We start from the raw sequence: 15,244 nt of genomic DNA, 5'->3' as shown, positions 1-15,244 counted from the left end.
GACATAAGGCATAAGTTCAAAGCCATAAGTTCAAGTATTATCAATTTTCAATGAAGCGAGTTGGCGGTTCCTGAGTGCCCAGCAGCCCAGAGAGAAGGAACCCAGTAGGTTAGGTTAGAATTAGAGGTTTTTCAGCATTAGTAACACTAAGAGGTCTGGCCAAGGATCCCATGCTGCCCAAGAAAGCCCAGGGAAGCTGACAGCCAGATAGAGTAGGAGGAACTGAATGTCATAGTAAGAGTTTGAAAAAAAAACAAAACACACACACAAAAAAAACAGATGCCCCAGAAATAAGGAAGGGAAGGAGGTGGTGAAAGAACAAATTGGAGTCTTGGGGGGTGGTGTGATGCCAGAGTTCCTTGCAGAAGAGTTTGAAGTCCTAAGGGCAAAGGTCAAGCTAAGGCGATGGGTGTTTGTAGTGCGAGCTTGTTGCTGTAGGCTTTAAGTTCATCTTTGTCTCCAGTGTTTAGTGCCGTGCCTGGCAAATAATGGACTGAGCAAATATTTGAATGAGTGGGATGGAAGTAAAGGTCTTGACATTGAGGGATTTAAGCCCATGGAAGGTCAGCATGCTAGACAGGTCATCAGTTTCATTGATGAAAGTCACTGGATAAAGTCGTGATGCTGTGGTTAGAGTGCTTCAAATTCTCCGCCAGTCTGAGTTGAAGGCCCTCAGTTTTAGCTCATCAGCCCCTGCGAATCACTTGAAATGGGTTCCTCTTACTCCGTATTTACTTGTACCACCCACAGAGTTACACTTTATCAGAGGCTGCTAATTGCCACTACATTAACTTTAAATAAAACCGTGCTCCTCTGATAATTTTGAACTCTGCGGAGTATTCTTCTCCATGATTCCTAAACTGTCAAATTTATCTGTTTCTTAGTATTTTTATCCAAGTCAGAAACAAATGCTTCTTATACTACTATTGGCAGGTTTCAAAAACCTGCCAGACTTGTCGGCACATATTGTGGCCTGTGATGCCTTTCTCCAAATCTGCATTCCCGCCCCCCCTCCTTTATTTCCAAGCATTTTGTAGCATCTTTCTACAATAGGACTGCTACCTAAAAAAGCTTTGGATAAAATATGGCTGCAAGTAACACTAAGTGTAAAGGCTTCTGTCCTTGAACTGTAACTTGTGAGGTCAGCAAGACATTTCTAAGCTGGGCACGTTCTAGATGTCATTTTGGGGTAAAGAAACCATGTTTACCCAAAGAGAAGGCTATCTATAGATTTTCTGTCCAAAAGGGGCCTTATCAGCTTTTGATGGCTTATCGCTATTCTGTGGCTTATCGTTTACATAGCATTTAATATTCTCTTTCTTATCCTTTTACTCCTCTTATCAAAAAAGAGAAGAATATAGAAATCTTAACTGAACTTGCCTGAGGTTACTTAGATTCAGGAAGGTTTTATGAGCCTTAATTAAAAATACTGGAGAAAAATGTCTTTGTTTGACCTGAAGTAATAGGATTTCTGTGTTGCCGAAACCGGTTTGGCTCAGTGGATAGAGCGTCGGCCTGCGGACTGAAAGGTCCCAGGTTCGATTCCGGTCAAGGGGCATGTACCTGGGTTGCGGGCACATCCCCAGTAGGAGATGTGCAGGAGGCAGCTGATCGATGTTTCTCTCTCATCGATGTTTCTAACTCTCTATCTCTCTCCCTTCCTCTCTGTGGAAAATCAATAAAATATATAAAAAAAAAAAAAATAGGATTTCTGTGTTTCTCCATCTACTTTCTAAGCTAATATGTTTTGTTGTTGCTAACATTAATTTAACTGTTGTACATAGAAAAATGAAGGCAAGTCGAGTTATCGTAATATTTAGAAAAGCGGTTGAATGTGAAATTTGTTTTCTAGAAAATAAATCTCCCTAAACTGAATTGTTTGGCAGGGTGGCCAAATCTGACTTCTTGCAATGCTGGGAACGGAAAACAAATGTGTGTTTTCTGTGCACCTTGTGAAGGCCACATTTTAGGGATGAAGAACTGAGGCTGAGGGAGGATGAACAGTATGTCCAAGGTCCCCTAGCTATACAGCTGTGAAGTAAGAATTCAAATTCAAGTCTCCCTACTTTCAGACACCTGTGCTTTCCACTGCTCCACACTATGCTGATTTCCACTGTGCCGCTCCACATCTGGAAGAGAGAACTATTGCCTGTGTGTGTTTCCCATGGAAAAGCATGCAGGTGTTGACAAGGTGGTGCTAACTCTCACCATTCTGCTCTCTTGTGTTCTAGATTTTCTACCCTAGCAAGGATGGTACCAAGATTCCAATGTTCATCGTGCATAAAAAAGGCATAAAATTGGATGGCTCTCATCCTGCCTTCTTATATGGCTACGGCGGCTTCAACATCTCGATCACACCCAACTACAGGTAAGCATGGACCATGATCCCCTCCATCCAGTGGAAGGAAACCAGAGCCTCGTCTGTTAAATCATGCTTTTTTCTCATATAGTTAACCATACATTTCTTGGCTTGTCATTTTCATGGAGGGATAGGATTGCGTTAACTACATGCATTTTTGGTCAGGAATTCCAGGATCATTACAAGCTGGTGTCTTTAGTGGAACAGGTTGTTTGGGAACTAAATGCTGAAACTTTAGCTGCCAGAGTACAGAAGGTTCGTATCCATGGAGTTTTGAACAAAGGAAGCGCCTACCTTCCGTGTTTGGCATTTGCCCTCAGTATTCTCTTCATAAGGAAGGATTTTGCAGCTTCTGATGATATTTTTTCAGCAGCCAAGTCTTAAAATAGACTATCTTAACATTCAGCCATAAATATATTTTCTGTGTACTCTATTATTTGATCCATTTTAAACTGTCCTACACAGTTTCTGTGATTATGTCCCAGTAATTACGTTCAGGGAGAAAAAAAATCTAAATTTAAGCATTTGCTATTGTTTATATAAATGTCTCCTGCCAGTTCTTTGCAAACCTGATTTTACTATCCCATTCACAGTATAAAATGGAATTTGCTGTGAGCATCTCTCATATAAAAGCCTAAGCTACCGAACAACCAGAACAACTGAATGACCCGGTCAACCGGTCACTGTGACACACACTGACCACCAGGGGCAGACGCTCAACGCAGGAGCTGCCCCCTTGTGGTCAGTGCACTCCCACAGTGGGAGTGCCACTCAGCTTACCAACCCAGCCCGGCAGCCCACCAACCCAGCCCGGCAGCAGCCACTCACTCGCTCATTAGTCCTGCAGGTCCAATCTCCGGAGAACGGGCCAACCACTGATGGACCGGCACTGCTGGCACGATCCCAACAGCGCCACCCGCCTCTTGGAAGTCAGCCTTAGGCACTGTGACCGCTTCCCCTCCCTAGACACTCTGCAAGGAAGAAACAATATAAAAGCAGCTGCCATGTGGCTCCTGACAACCAGCGCAAACATCAGTGGGATGGATCCCGGGCTAGCAAGGGCATCCCACCATCCACCTGGAGGGCTGATCGCATCCCAGCCCCTCACCCTTATCCCCCTTGGGACGGGCACCAGACACGGCTTATGGCTGGCGAGCGCCGCTGTAGCTGCACAAGCCTCAGGACTGACTGGACACGAGCCCATGGCAGGCACAGTGGGGCCAGGATGAGCGGGAGCAGCAGGCGGTGTTAGACTGCTGGTTTCGGCCCAATCCCCGCAGGCCACAACAAGGGACAAATTCGTGCACCGGGCCTCTAGTTTTTAATAAAAGCAAGGCGACTCCTACCAGCAAGATCAGTTTTAAGCCAACTTCTAAATAGTGCCCACCATGAAATCTGATTCTCAGATTCACCTTTCTTATTTGGAAAGAAATGAGGGTGACTATTAGGACATGAATTCAGAGTAGATTCCAAATTTAAATGTTACTTTATTTCAAGTACTTGGTATCAGTAGTGCATTCTACTAATTATTTAGGATTTAATGAAATGGTTTATAGCCGAATTGTGAACTGTCTTGAACATCTGGCTAAAGAATTTGGTTTTGTTAGTGAGTAGCTGAAAAGGTGTGAAATCATTGTGTAGAACAGTATTTTCAGAAGATTAGTGAGGCATTATTGTATGAGTTGCTCTTCATTCATTGCACAATGACATCACCATTCTACATTCTAGGTTGCTTTCTCTATACCAAGCACCATGCTAGGCAAGGCCTGAGCCCACAGACGGGCTTCCTATCTCTTAACAGAGTTTCCCAGGCAGTGAGATTTGCTGTTTCATTAGTATCCATGTCTGTGGTAAAACCAGAAGCCATATTTATTCCCTGTGTCTATTAGTCTAAGGATGCAGAGCAATAGCTGTTCACCTAATCCTTACAACAGAATATACAGTATGTCATTATTTGCCCCTCTTCCCACCCAGAGTGATGAAATGCAAGCTTCAGTTTCCAGTTGCAGTGAGACCTGAGTGTAGGCCAGTGAACATGTGCTTCATCTAATGGACAAGGCAGAGGCTCGTACCTTGAGCCCTATATCCTTGGCCTCCACAGGGTGGCAAGGAGCCAGACAACACTGGTCCCAGAGCAGATCTGAAGTTAACATCATTTGTCTTTGGTCATTTGTGCAACAAGTATTTATGAAGCCTGCTGTGTTGAGAATCAGGAGATGAATAAAGAAGAGCCCCTAGCCACTTTCAGCCCAGAACCCGGTGGATGTTCTGATGGTTTCAGTGGAGACCATCAGAGGTGCATGAACAATATCGAAGAAAAAGACCAAGCAATTGAAGATCCATTTGGACAGTCTAGCATGAAGGCATGCTCTCATCACCTACCCCGGCTGTCCTTTCCTCTTCATCCCCGAGACCCAGGAAATGAGCTGCAGGTTGCAGAAGCCCATGGTTTCCCCAGTTACTGTAAGGAAGAAGGATAAACTTCTCAAAATAGTTCCCAAATAGTTAAAATTTAATTTAAACTAACTGCAGCTAGAAAAAGAAATGTCACTCAGCATTTTTAGGACCAGAGTGGAAAGAGGAGGAGAAAAACATGAAATCCAAATTTTCCAAAGGACTTAATTCTTTTCCCTAGAAACTTGGTGCTGTAGTTTCTTCTGTTTATTTCTAGAAAACATTCTCCTGCCATGAGCTCTCCATTCTTACATTCTAGTCTGTGTCCTTTACCTCCACCACCTCTCTTAATGTATGTTGTCTAGTTATCTGAGCTTCTGTAAAACCCATTTAAAATCCATGCTTCAGAAAGAGCTCCCTTTTTTCCAATTTGAACAATGTGGAGAGAGAGACTGGAAAAAAATAAAGGTAGCAGAGCAGGAGCCGTTATTGGTGTTCCTACGAGCCCAGCACCGTTCACACCAGGCCTGTGTCACCTGGCTGGCAGTATCTTGTTTGCCAAGATAGATGCTAAAAGATGTTCATTATGAAATGAGGGCCTCTGTTTTTTTCTGTCCGCATTATGAATTTTGTATTCCCACCTTGTATGGTGAAATATTTGCCAATATAGTACAATGAGGTCTTCTGAACGCTCATGAGCATGTATGAGCTTTGCAGTTAAACATTAACCAGAAGTTATATGTTTTGCTTTAATCAGGTAATATAAAAATGTTGGGCTCCGATTTAGAGGACATCACACATAGTGTTTTGGGGGATACATTTTCTTTTTTTTGAAATGGAGGGAAATAATGTGGTCCTTACTTGGCGATTAATGGAAGGTTCACTATTTTTATTGTTTCTCAGTGTGTCCAGGCTTATCTTTGTGAGACACATGGGTGGCATCCTCGCAGTGGCCAACATCCGAGGAGGCGGTGAATACGGAGAGACGTGGCATAAAGGTGAGGTCTTTTCTCCACAGAAATGCAAATAGGGCATAGTCAGAGCTATGTTTGAATGAGCAGAAGGAGCATTTCACTAAACAAATGAAAAGTAAGGATATTTGCAAACATATTGCAGGTACCACTCCCCCTTAACCCTTTGCGACCCAATTTTATTTTTGGAATTCAGATAGTCTGGTCCAAATTAATTGACGGGATAGAATGTTGAACCAGCAGTGTCAGCCTCAGCCTCGACGTTGGACCTGCTCCTAGCACCTGGTCTGTCGAGTCAGACTCCATGTTGGACCAAAAAGGGTTAAAAATAACTTCATGTTGGGGTTTTTTTACCTTTTTAATTGGTTAATAAAATTATATAGGTTTCAGGGGTACAGTTCTACAATACATTATCTGTATGTTGTATTGTGTTCACCACCCCAAGTCAAGTCCCCTTCCATCACCACATATCCCCCTATACCAGTGGTTCTCAACCTGTGGGTCGCGACCCCTTTGGGGGTCGAACGACCCTTTCACAGGGGTCGCCTAAGACCATCGGAAAACACATATATAATTACATATTGTTTTTGTGATTAATCACTATGCTTTAATTATGTTCAACTTGTAACAATGAAAATACATCCTGCATATCAGATACTTACATTACGATTCATAACAGTAGCAAAATTACAGTTATGAAGTAGCAACGAAAATAATTTTATGGTTGGGGGGGTCACCACAACATGAGGAACTGTATTAAAGGGTCGCGGCATTAGGAAGGTTGAGAACCACTGCCTTAGGTTAACCTGCCGTGTTTTCTAATGTTTTGTGCCGTTGATTAACTATCTTGCACTTTGGCTCATTGTAGGTGGTATCTTGGCCAACAAACAAAACTGCTTCGATGACTTTCAGTGTGCTGCTGAGTATCTTATAAAGGAAGGTTACACGTCTCCCAAGAGGCTGACAATTAATGGAGGTTCAAATGGAGGCCTCCTAGTGGGTAAGGACTGAATTTTATTCATTATACTTACTAGTTACCACTCTTGGGATTTTCGTGTGCACTGTTGACAGTTCTTGATTTACTTTGGCTCATGGATGGCAGCAGTGGTACAAAGAAAACAAAACCGTTTGTATTTGGGCCTAAAGACCCAGCTGATGCTACATTCCCTAAACTTGACTTACGACAGCCTACAAAACCTGTCTGGCCTCCCTGCTCTGAGCTCTTCTGGGCTGGACTGCAATTCTCTCTCCAACCGGTTGGACCCCTTTCCCCACACACTGGAGCCACAGGTTTCTAGAGTCCAGGCAGAACAGTCCTGAGCCTGATAACCCCTCTGATTGTATTAGTCAGGACTTGTACGATGTGATTATCACTAAACATTTGTTGAATAACTACACCCGGTGATGCTAAATGCTGTGAGTACAGAGAGAAAAGTCGCGAGGGAAATGAGGTACGTATAAAGATGGATCTATAGCATAAGGGTAATGAAATAGTCACAGAAGTTTTTCCCAAAGGAGTGAGTACCTCGTGTGCCAGGCCCAGTCTGAGACCTTGCTGAGACCTTGATGTACACGCAGCCTGGGAGATGGGGACTGGCAATGCCCCATCTTACGTAGGACACACCGGGGCACCGCTTGCCCAGCGTGTCACGGTTGGAAGTGGTGAGGCTGGGGCTAGCACTGTGGTTTTAGATTCTGCTCTTTTAATCATTTTGTGGCACTGCTTCTAAGTACCTAATTTTTGGTAGTTAATGAAATTTGAGTGCGTTTTTCTCAGTCGCACTGAAAGTTGTAATGAAAATCTGTAGTGGACCTGAACTTTGCTGGCTGGGTCTTCTTACATCCAATGTCATTAGCACATGAAGGGCCATTATACAAATGTAGAATAGGATATATAAGCTCAACTTAAAACACACATGACAATTTTCGGGGTTTTCCATCCACGGCTGTGGAGGAGGGCGGCAAGGAGCAGCTCATACACTCAGTTTCCTTGTTTTGTGAATATACTGAGTCATGTCAGAATCTGAGTTCCTGTCCTGACTCTTTACCTCAATAGAATATAGTGTTGGGGGAAAAAAAAAATTTCCTTTGGAGGTAAAATCTCTTATGTCCAAAATGATGTTCCATTTTAAGTTTAGAAAGTGTATTGATAACAATCTCAGGAACAACACAGACAGCACCTCTGCCTTCCTGGAGCTTTCATTCTCGTCCTAGGAGCAGGCAGTGCACCTGAGGCCCTGAGCCCAGCCCGGGCTGGGAGGGGTCTAGCAGCCGGGAGGAGACCCACGTCTGTGGCTGGGCACGGTGAGCAAGGGGGAAGTAAGCCGTGGCAGGACCTCAGAGCCAGGGTAGAGGACCTGGTTTACTGTGAAATAAGCCTTTGTGGGAGTTTTGAGAGAAGTATCATAATTTGACTTATTTTTTTCCATAGGATCATGCATTGATCCTATTACAGTTAGTGCAGATGGAAGGAGAGTCAAGGGCAAAAAAGCAGGCCAGGTGGGAGACTTCTGTCCAGGAAGGAACAGTGTGGCCTGGCCCTGGGGTGTAGTGATGGAAGGCCTTCAGTCCACAGGCCAGCGCTCTGTCCACTAAGCCAAACCAGCGAGGGTGAGATGGAAGGCCTGGGAAGTGGTCAGGTTCTGGGAATATTTTGAATTGGAAACAACTGAATTTGTATGTGGATTACAGGTCAGGTGTAAGAGAGAGAAGAATTCAGGGCAAATTTAAGATTTAATAGGAGAAGCTATTGAAAATGCCATCTGCTTCCAGTCGTGGGAGAATTGCTTTGTGATTTATTGGTTCGCCCAGTAACCCCTTTATATTTAGGCATTAGTTTGTGTCTGTTGACACACCTGGTCCCTTAAGGAACCTGCAGAGATGGAGTCCCCCCTCTGGATGCTAAGTGCTATTTAGAAGACAGTTTCCTCTCCCTCCCGCCTCTGAGGGGGAGGACAGGGATCTCTAAGGGTAGGACTCAGGATTCAGTATGAGGAATAAGCCCTGAAATCAGAATTGGGGTGGGCACGATGTTTTTGCCAGCTGTGATGTGACTTCCTTCCTAACCGCCTTACACCTGGTTAGGTACCTCTACACCCCACCTGAATTTTTTGAACACTGTTGTTGCTTCCTCGGTTTTTTATCTTTCCCACCTATCCCCAGGCCTAGTGCCAGGCACATGGCAGATGTTCAATAAATACAAAGAAGAATCTTTTTAAAACAGGACAGAGCCCTGAGCTGGGTTTTAGGCCTATTCTGCCTTGGGCTGTACAAACTGTTTCTACTCACAACACTTTTCCGCACCAACCAGGTATCCTCCAAATCACTTCCGTTCTGACACTACTCAGAGTTAGCACGGACCCCACAAAGTAAGGGCTCAGATCCACAAGACTGCTCCCAAGATGTCAGTCACCAGTCCTGGGCCTCCCAGGACCCCCTCCTCAGGTTCAAACTCTTTTCTTACATTTACCAGTTTGTTCTAAAGGACGGAACCCAGGAACAGTCAGATGGAAGAGCCAATTGGAGTAAGGTATAAGGAGGCGTGGGTGTGGCACTTCCATGCCCTCTCTGAGCACGCCACCCTTCCAGCTCCTGAGTGTGTTCCCTGACCTGGAAGCTGTCTGAACTCTGTTGTTTCAGGGGTTTTATGGAGGTTCTAGTATATAGGCACAAGTGATTAGATGATTAGCCATCAGTGATTGAGGCAAGCTCTAGCCCCTCTCCCTCCTCAGAAGCCAGAAGTGTGTGTTTTTTGTTTGTTTGTTTGTTTGTTTGTTTTTTGTTTTTTTTTTGCTTAAAGCATTACAAACGGTATTACATATGTGTCCTTTTTTTCCCCCGCCCTTGACAATACCCCGGCTTCCCCTACCCCCCAGTGTCTTATGTCCATTGGTTATGCTCATATGCATGCATACAAGTCCTTCGGTTGATCTCTTACCCCCCTCCCTCCTGCCCCCCAACCCTCCCCGCTGCAGTTTGACAATCTGTGTGAGGCAGCTCTGCCTCTGTATCTATTATTGTTCAAAAGTTTATAATGGTCTCTATTATCCATGAATGAGTGAGATCATGTGGTATTTTTCCTTCATTGACTAGAAGCCAGAAGTTTTGAGGGAGAGATGACAGTTCCGACCTTCGAAGCACATGATTGATTCCTCTAGCAGCTGGTCCCAATCCTGAAGCCATCTAGAGCCCACTAAGAGCCACCCATTAGCATAAACTCAGGCACTGTTGAAAGGGGCTAGATTTGAATGATGAGACACTCTGAGTTCTGTGCCAGGAACAAGAACTAAAATGTATATTATTACACTAGAGGCCTGGTGCATGGATTCGTGCACTGGTGGGGTCCCTCAACTTGGCCTGTGGACATCCCCTGAGGGGTCCCGGATTGTGAGAAGCACAGGCCAGGCCAAGAGACCCCACTGGTGCATGGTGGAGGCCAGGGAGGGACCATCCGCAGGAGGGCTCTAGACCTGACTCACCCAGTCCCGATCAACTGGACCCCAGCAGCAAGCTAACCTACCTATCGGAGTGTCTGTGCCCTGGTGGTCAGTGTGCCTCATAGCAACCGGTCAAATGAACAGTTGAACATTTAGCATATTAGGCTTTTATTATACCTGAGGCCCAGTGCACAAAATTCGTGCATGGGGGTGACAAAATTTGTGCATGGGGGTGGGGGGTCCCTTAGCCCAGCTTGTACCCTCTCCAATCCGGGACCCCTCAGGGGATATCCGACTGCCGGTTTAGGCCTGATTCCTCCTAAACCGGCAGATGGACATCTCTCTCGCAATCCAGGACCACTGGCTCCTAACCGCTCGCCTGCCCGCCCCAGCTGGCCTGATCATCCTTAACCACCTCTGCCTTGGCTCCTGCCACCATGGCTTTGTCCAGAAGATGTCTGGTCTAATTAGCATATTACCCTTTTATTAGTATAGATAGGATTGCAATATCACAGGCTTGTTTTGAGACCCCTCCCCAACAGGTTTCTTAACCTCCCTCACCTGCGAAAGCAAGTAGGGAGGAGAGGACACAGGTTTTTCAAATAACCCTCCCCCCCCCCCCCTTGAAATTTACTTTGGTGCGTAAATCTCTATTGCTGATGAGACTATCCCACCTCGGATGTACTGGAAGGAAGGGGAAAGCTTGTGGGCCATTAGGCAGGTGATTTATGATGGTTTCTTTCTGTGCTCTAAGAAAAAAGGCAGCCAAGGTTCTGAAAGCACCTACGTGTTCTTTTGCTCTGGTTTATTTAGCTGTTTAATAATAGACTGCCTCCCTTTTCTTTCTGTCTCGGTTTTTAGCTGCTTGTGCAAATCAGCGGCCTGACCTCTTTGGTTGTGTTATCGCCCAAGTTGGAGTAATGGACATGCTGAAATTCCATAAATACACCATCGGCCATGCCTGGACCACTGATTATGGGTGCTCAGACAGCAAACACCACTTTGAATGGCTTATCAAGTAAGGTTTTAATTCATATTGATGTATATGTTGCTAGCAATTTGATATCCTTTTGACTGACTGTTCAGACTTACTAGTATGGTCTTTAACTCCTTACTCTCCTCCATGTCTCATATTTGTATATAATTTACTGCAAAAGTAAGGGAAGTGATGGGAATACCTGTCTTCCTTATTTTGATCTTGTCTTTAACAAAAACAAACTACAGAGGCATGAAAGGCAGAATCTAAATGTGCTCCCCCCCCCCCCCAGATATCCGTCTCCTTCTCTTACACACTAATCCAGGCACTGCTGTGAAGGGACTTTGCAGATTAAATTAAGGCTACTAATCATCTGACATTAAACTAAGATTATCCTGGATTGTCCAAATGGGCCCAGTCTACAGGGACGTACCCTTAAAGGCAGAGCACTCTCCGCTGGAGTCAGGGATGCAGGGGAAAGGGAGGCCACAGAGATCGGAGCATGAGGAGGACTTGACCCTCCAGGGCTGGCTTTGAAGATGAGAGGAGGGGCCTCTAGAACCTCAGTCCTCTAGCCTCATGGAACTGGGTTCTGCCAGCAACCTACATGAGTCTGGAAATAGAATTTTTTCCAGAATTTCAGCCCAGCCAGCTGACGCCTTGATTTTAGTCTGGAGAGATCTAAAGCAGAGAACCCAGTTGAGCCAATCCGGACTTCTGACGTACAGAATTGTGAGATAAAAAATCAGGGTTGTTTTAAAAAGCTACTAAATATTGTTGCTCTTAAGATGTCTGTGATATACGGGGTGGGCAAAAGTAGGTTAATGGTTGTAGTGCAAAACAGTTTACTCTTGTATTATTATTTATTAAGTTTTGTATTATGGCTGTACACCTACTTTTGCCCACACCTATATATTCTCTCTGGATTTGAATTTTCCAGCCTAGCACTCATCGGCTTGCATTTACCTCTTTATCAGCTGCTCCCATTGAGCAGAGAGCTCAGCCCCACACACTAGAGCCAGAAGGGTCCCTACAAGGACCTGCTCAAGCCCTGCACCCCTGGCCTGGAGTGTGCCCCAGGAAGCACCATGGGGCCCCCCAAAAGAGAGCTGGATAAATGAAGCCTAACAGATTAGAACTTCTTAGAATCTTTAACATATAAATGTGGCATGTGAATCTTGAGGGGGGGGAGGTTTGTAATGTTAATAGGCAGAGTTTCCCCGTAGAACTATTATCTGGAGGGCTGGGGCTAATCCAGAAACACTCTGAAATGAGATCAGAAAACAGTCCATTGCCCCCATCGCATCTACTGGGAGCAGTTAATGCTGAACCCTTTGAAAAACATGACACCACCCTGGCCGGTTTGGCTCAGTGGATGGAGCGTCAGCCTGCGGACTGAAAGGTCCCAGGTTCGATTCTGGTCAAGGGCATGTACCTTGGTTGCAGGCACATCCCCAGTCGGGGGTGTGCAGGAGGCAACTGATCGATGTTTCTCTCTCATCAATGTTTCTAACTCTCTATCCCTTTCCCTTTCTCTCTGTAAAAAGTCAATAAAATACATTTAAAAAAAAAAAAGAAAAACATGACACCCATATTGAATAAAATATAAAGAAAAAATATCCAGAGATTTCCCTCACTTAACTAGTATGAATCACTGTGTAACTCAACTGTGTTTTCCTTCTAAAACTCTTTTCGTTAACGTGACTGGCAACTTACCTTATACTTCAGAAGGTGCCTTCTCTGCTCTTTCACGGACGTTCTCGCCATTGGCCAAAGGCGGTTTCTCTGCTGGAGCCAGCAGCCCGGCCCAGGTGCACGGGCAGGAAAGTAGGCCATGTGATCCTCCCAAGACTGCCGAGCTGAGCCTGTAATAAAGGTTTTACAGACATTAAAGGGCAGAAAGCAGATTTCAAGTTCTTCAATAAAAGAAAGGCTTGCACCTATTACATCCACATTCAGTGATTTAAAAAGACAGTTGGTCCCTGGCTGGGTGGCTCAGTGGTTGAGCATCGTCCAGTACACCAGAGGTTGCAGGGTCAGTAATTCCCGGTCAGGGCACGTATAGGAGGCAACTGGTCAATATTTCTCTCCCTCTAAAAATCAAGAAAAACATATCCTCGGGAGGGTTTTAAATAAAAACAAAGACAATCAGCCACTCAGTACTAATGAAAAAAATAAGAATCTGAAAATACTCAGTTCCTGACGATCAATGTGCACATAGGTGTGATTATTTCAACAGCCCCGTGAGTTTCGTTTCTTATTCAGTCCTCCAAAGTAGGAGCCAAATAAATGACAGAGCTCTTCCCAATCTCCAGTGGCCCTGGCCAGTGAAGGCCGAAATCGCGGTGCAAGCAGCCTGCAGTCGTCGCCATTGCCATGGAGTGGCTGTGGGCCTGTGGCTAATGGTGTTAGGCTGGTAAACCACTAGATCACCCTGCCCTCCTTCATTGTCCTAGTGAACAAACAGCTCCGCTTTTGCTATTTAGATCATGAAAGTGCCTTTGCCTTTCAGGTATTCTCCATTACATAACGTGAAGTTACCAGAGGCTGACGGAATCCAGTACCCGTCCATGCTTCTCCTCACCGCCGACCACGATGACCGTGTGGTCCCGCTTCACTCCCTCAAGTTCATTGCCACCCTCCAGTACATCGTGGGCCGCAGCCGGAAGCAAAGCAACCCCCTGCTTATCCACGTGGACACGAAGGCGGGCCACGGGGCTGGGAAGCCCACAGCCAAAGTGATAGAAGAAGTCTCAGATATGTTTGCATTTATAGCGCGGTGCCTGAACATCGACTGGATTCCGTAACGGAACTGCCCGCGCCCTCCTGACAGCCACACAAAACCTCAAGGGCTTTCCCACCGTTAAACCCGAGAAACCACTGGGCGTGCTGCTTCCCCACGTGAACACGGTTCCTGCACTCACAGACTGCCGTTGAGCAGAACTGCTGCGGGAATCATTTTATCTTTTCTAGCCTCCTCCTTTTTAGCAAGCCCTTGGCGTTTTTTGTGTTTGTTTTCTCTCCTCCACCCTGTGCAGGCACATGTTTAAAAAAACAAAACAAAAAAACAGGCATGTTTGGGTAAATAAGGAAGTGGCAGTCAACACATTGTGAATATTAGATTGCTGAATTAAGAGTCATAGTTGGGCATCCTTCGTATATAGCACCTCATGGAATTTGCTTCTATAATCATAACCAGTATATCTCTACATAAATGTGAGACCTGTTCTCATGAAAGACTTCTTTGCAACAACAATAAATGTTATTTAAGAACGGGAGGCGTGGTTTCTGGTTCCTTTGTGTTGTGGGGCAGCTCCAGATGTGCAGTCATTCCGGATCCTGTCGCTTTTCTATGGAAATAAGCAGTTCGCCTTTCCACAAAGATTAATTTCTAAACAAGAAGTCAGGGGACGTTAGCACTAGAAACAAGTTGAGTGCGCCATTCCAGCTCCCTTGTTGGTGCGTGATGAAGCTATTAGAGGTGGCTCACCTTCTTAGAGATTTACACTCAGCTCAGAATCTGGGCCTCTTTGGTTTGGATGCCTCCTCTGAAAAATGAGTGGGCCAGAAAGTAAAGATTATGCACCTTTTTGTCTATCAATTTGGTTACATAGTATCACTGGACATCAGAGTACAGTACTAGGATATAAAACTAAGAGACCACATGAGTGAACTATCCAAACAGATACATTTATCCAAACTTATAGTCAGAAATTTCAGCATTTCCCAAGCTGTTTTTTCCCCCATAGACTACTTTCTGGAAATAGAAAAGTTCATATTTATTTAAAAAAAAAAAGGGGGGGGGGTGCCCTGGCTGGTGTTGCTCAGTTGGCCTCACACCAAAGGGTCTTGGGCGTGATACCTGGGTTGCAGGTTTGAGCCCTGGCCCCCATTCGGGGCCCATGTGGAAGCACATGTTTCTCTTAAATTGATGTGTGTGTGTATGTGTCTCCCCCTCTCTCCCTCCCACTCTCTTTAAAAGTCAATGGAAAGAATATCCTCAGCCCTAGCCAGTTTGGCTCAGTGGGTAGAGCATTGGCCTGCGGACTGAAGGATCCCGATTCAATTCCAGTCAAGGGCATGTACCTCAGTTGCAGGCTCCTCCCAG

General features: G+C 45.2%; 1 protein-coding gene across 1 annotated transcript in view; it reads left to right on the top strand.

The window, feature by feature from the left end:
* PREP (prolyl endopeptidase) overlaps positions 1–14,414 on the top strand; it is a 59,439-nt gene extending 45,025 nt beyond the window's left edge. The window contains exons 6-10 of the mRNA XM_023764594.1: positions 2,232–2,368; positions 5,657–5,751; positions 6,593–6,724; positions 11,022–11,178; positions 13,649–14,414. Of these exons, the coding sequence (XP_023620362.1) occupies positions 2,232–2,368; positions 5,657–5,751; positions 6,593–6,724; positions 11,022–11,178; positions 13,649–13,943 (816 nt within the window). The 3' untranslated portion in view covers positions 13,944–14,414. The remainder of the gene's footprint in view (positions 1–2,231; positions 2,369–5,656; positions 5,752–6,592; positions 6,725–11,021; positions 11,179–13,648) is intronic.
* Positions 14,415–15,244: the final 830 nt, after the last annotated feature.

This window comes from Myotis lucifugus, unplaced genomic scaffold (genome assembly GCF_000147115.1).
Source record: "Myotis lucifugus unplaced genomic scaffold, Myoluc2.0 scaffold_340, whole genome shotgun sequence".
Classification (NCBI taxonomy): domain Eukaryota; kingdom Metazoa; phylum Chordata; class Mammalia; order Chiroptera; family Vespertilionidae; genus Myotis; species Myotis lucifugus.
Note: the sequence above shows the minus strand (reverse complement) of the source record. Positions and strands in the feature narration are given on the sequence as shown.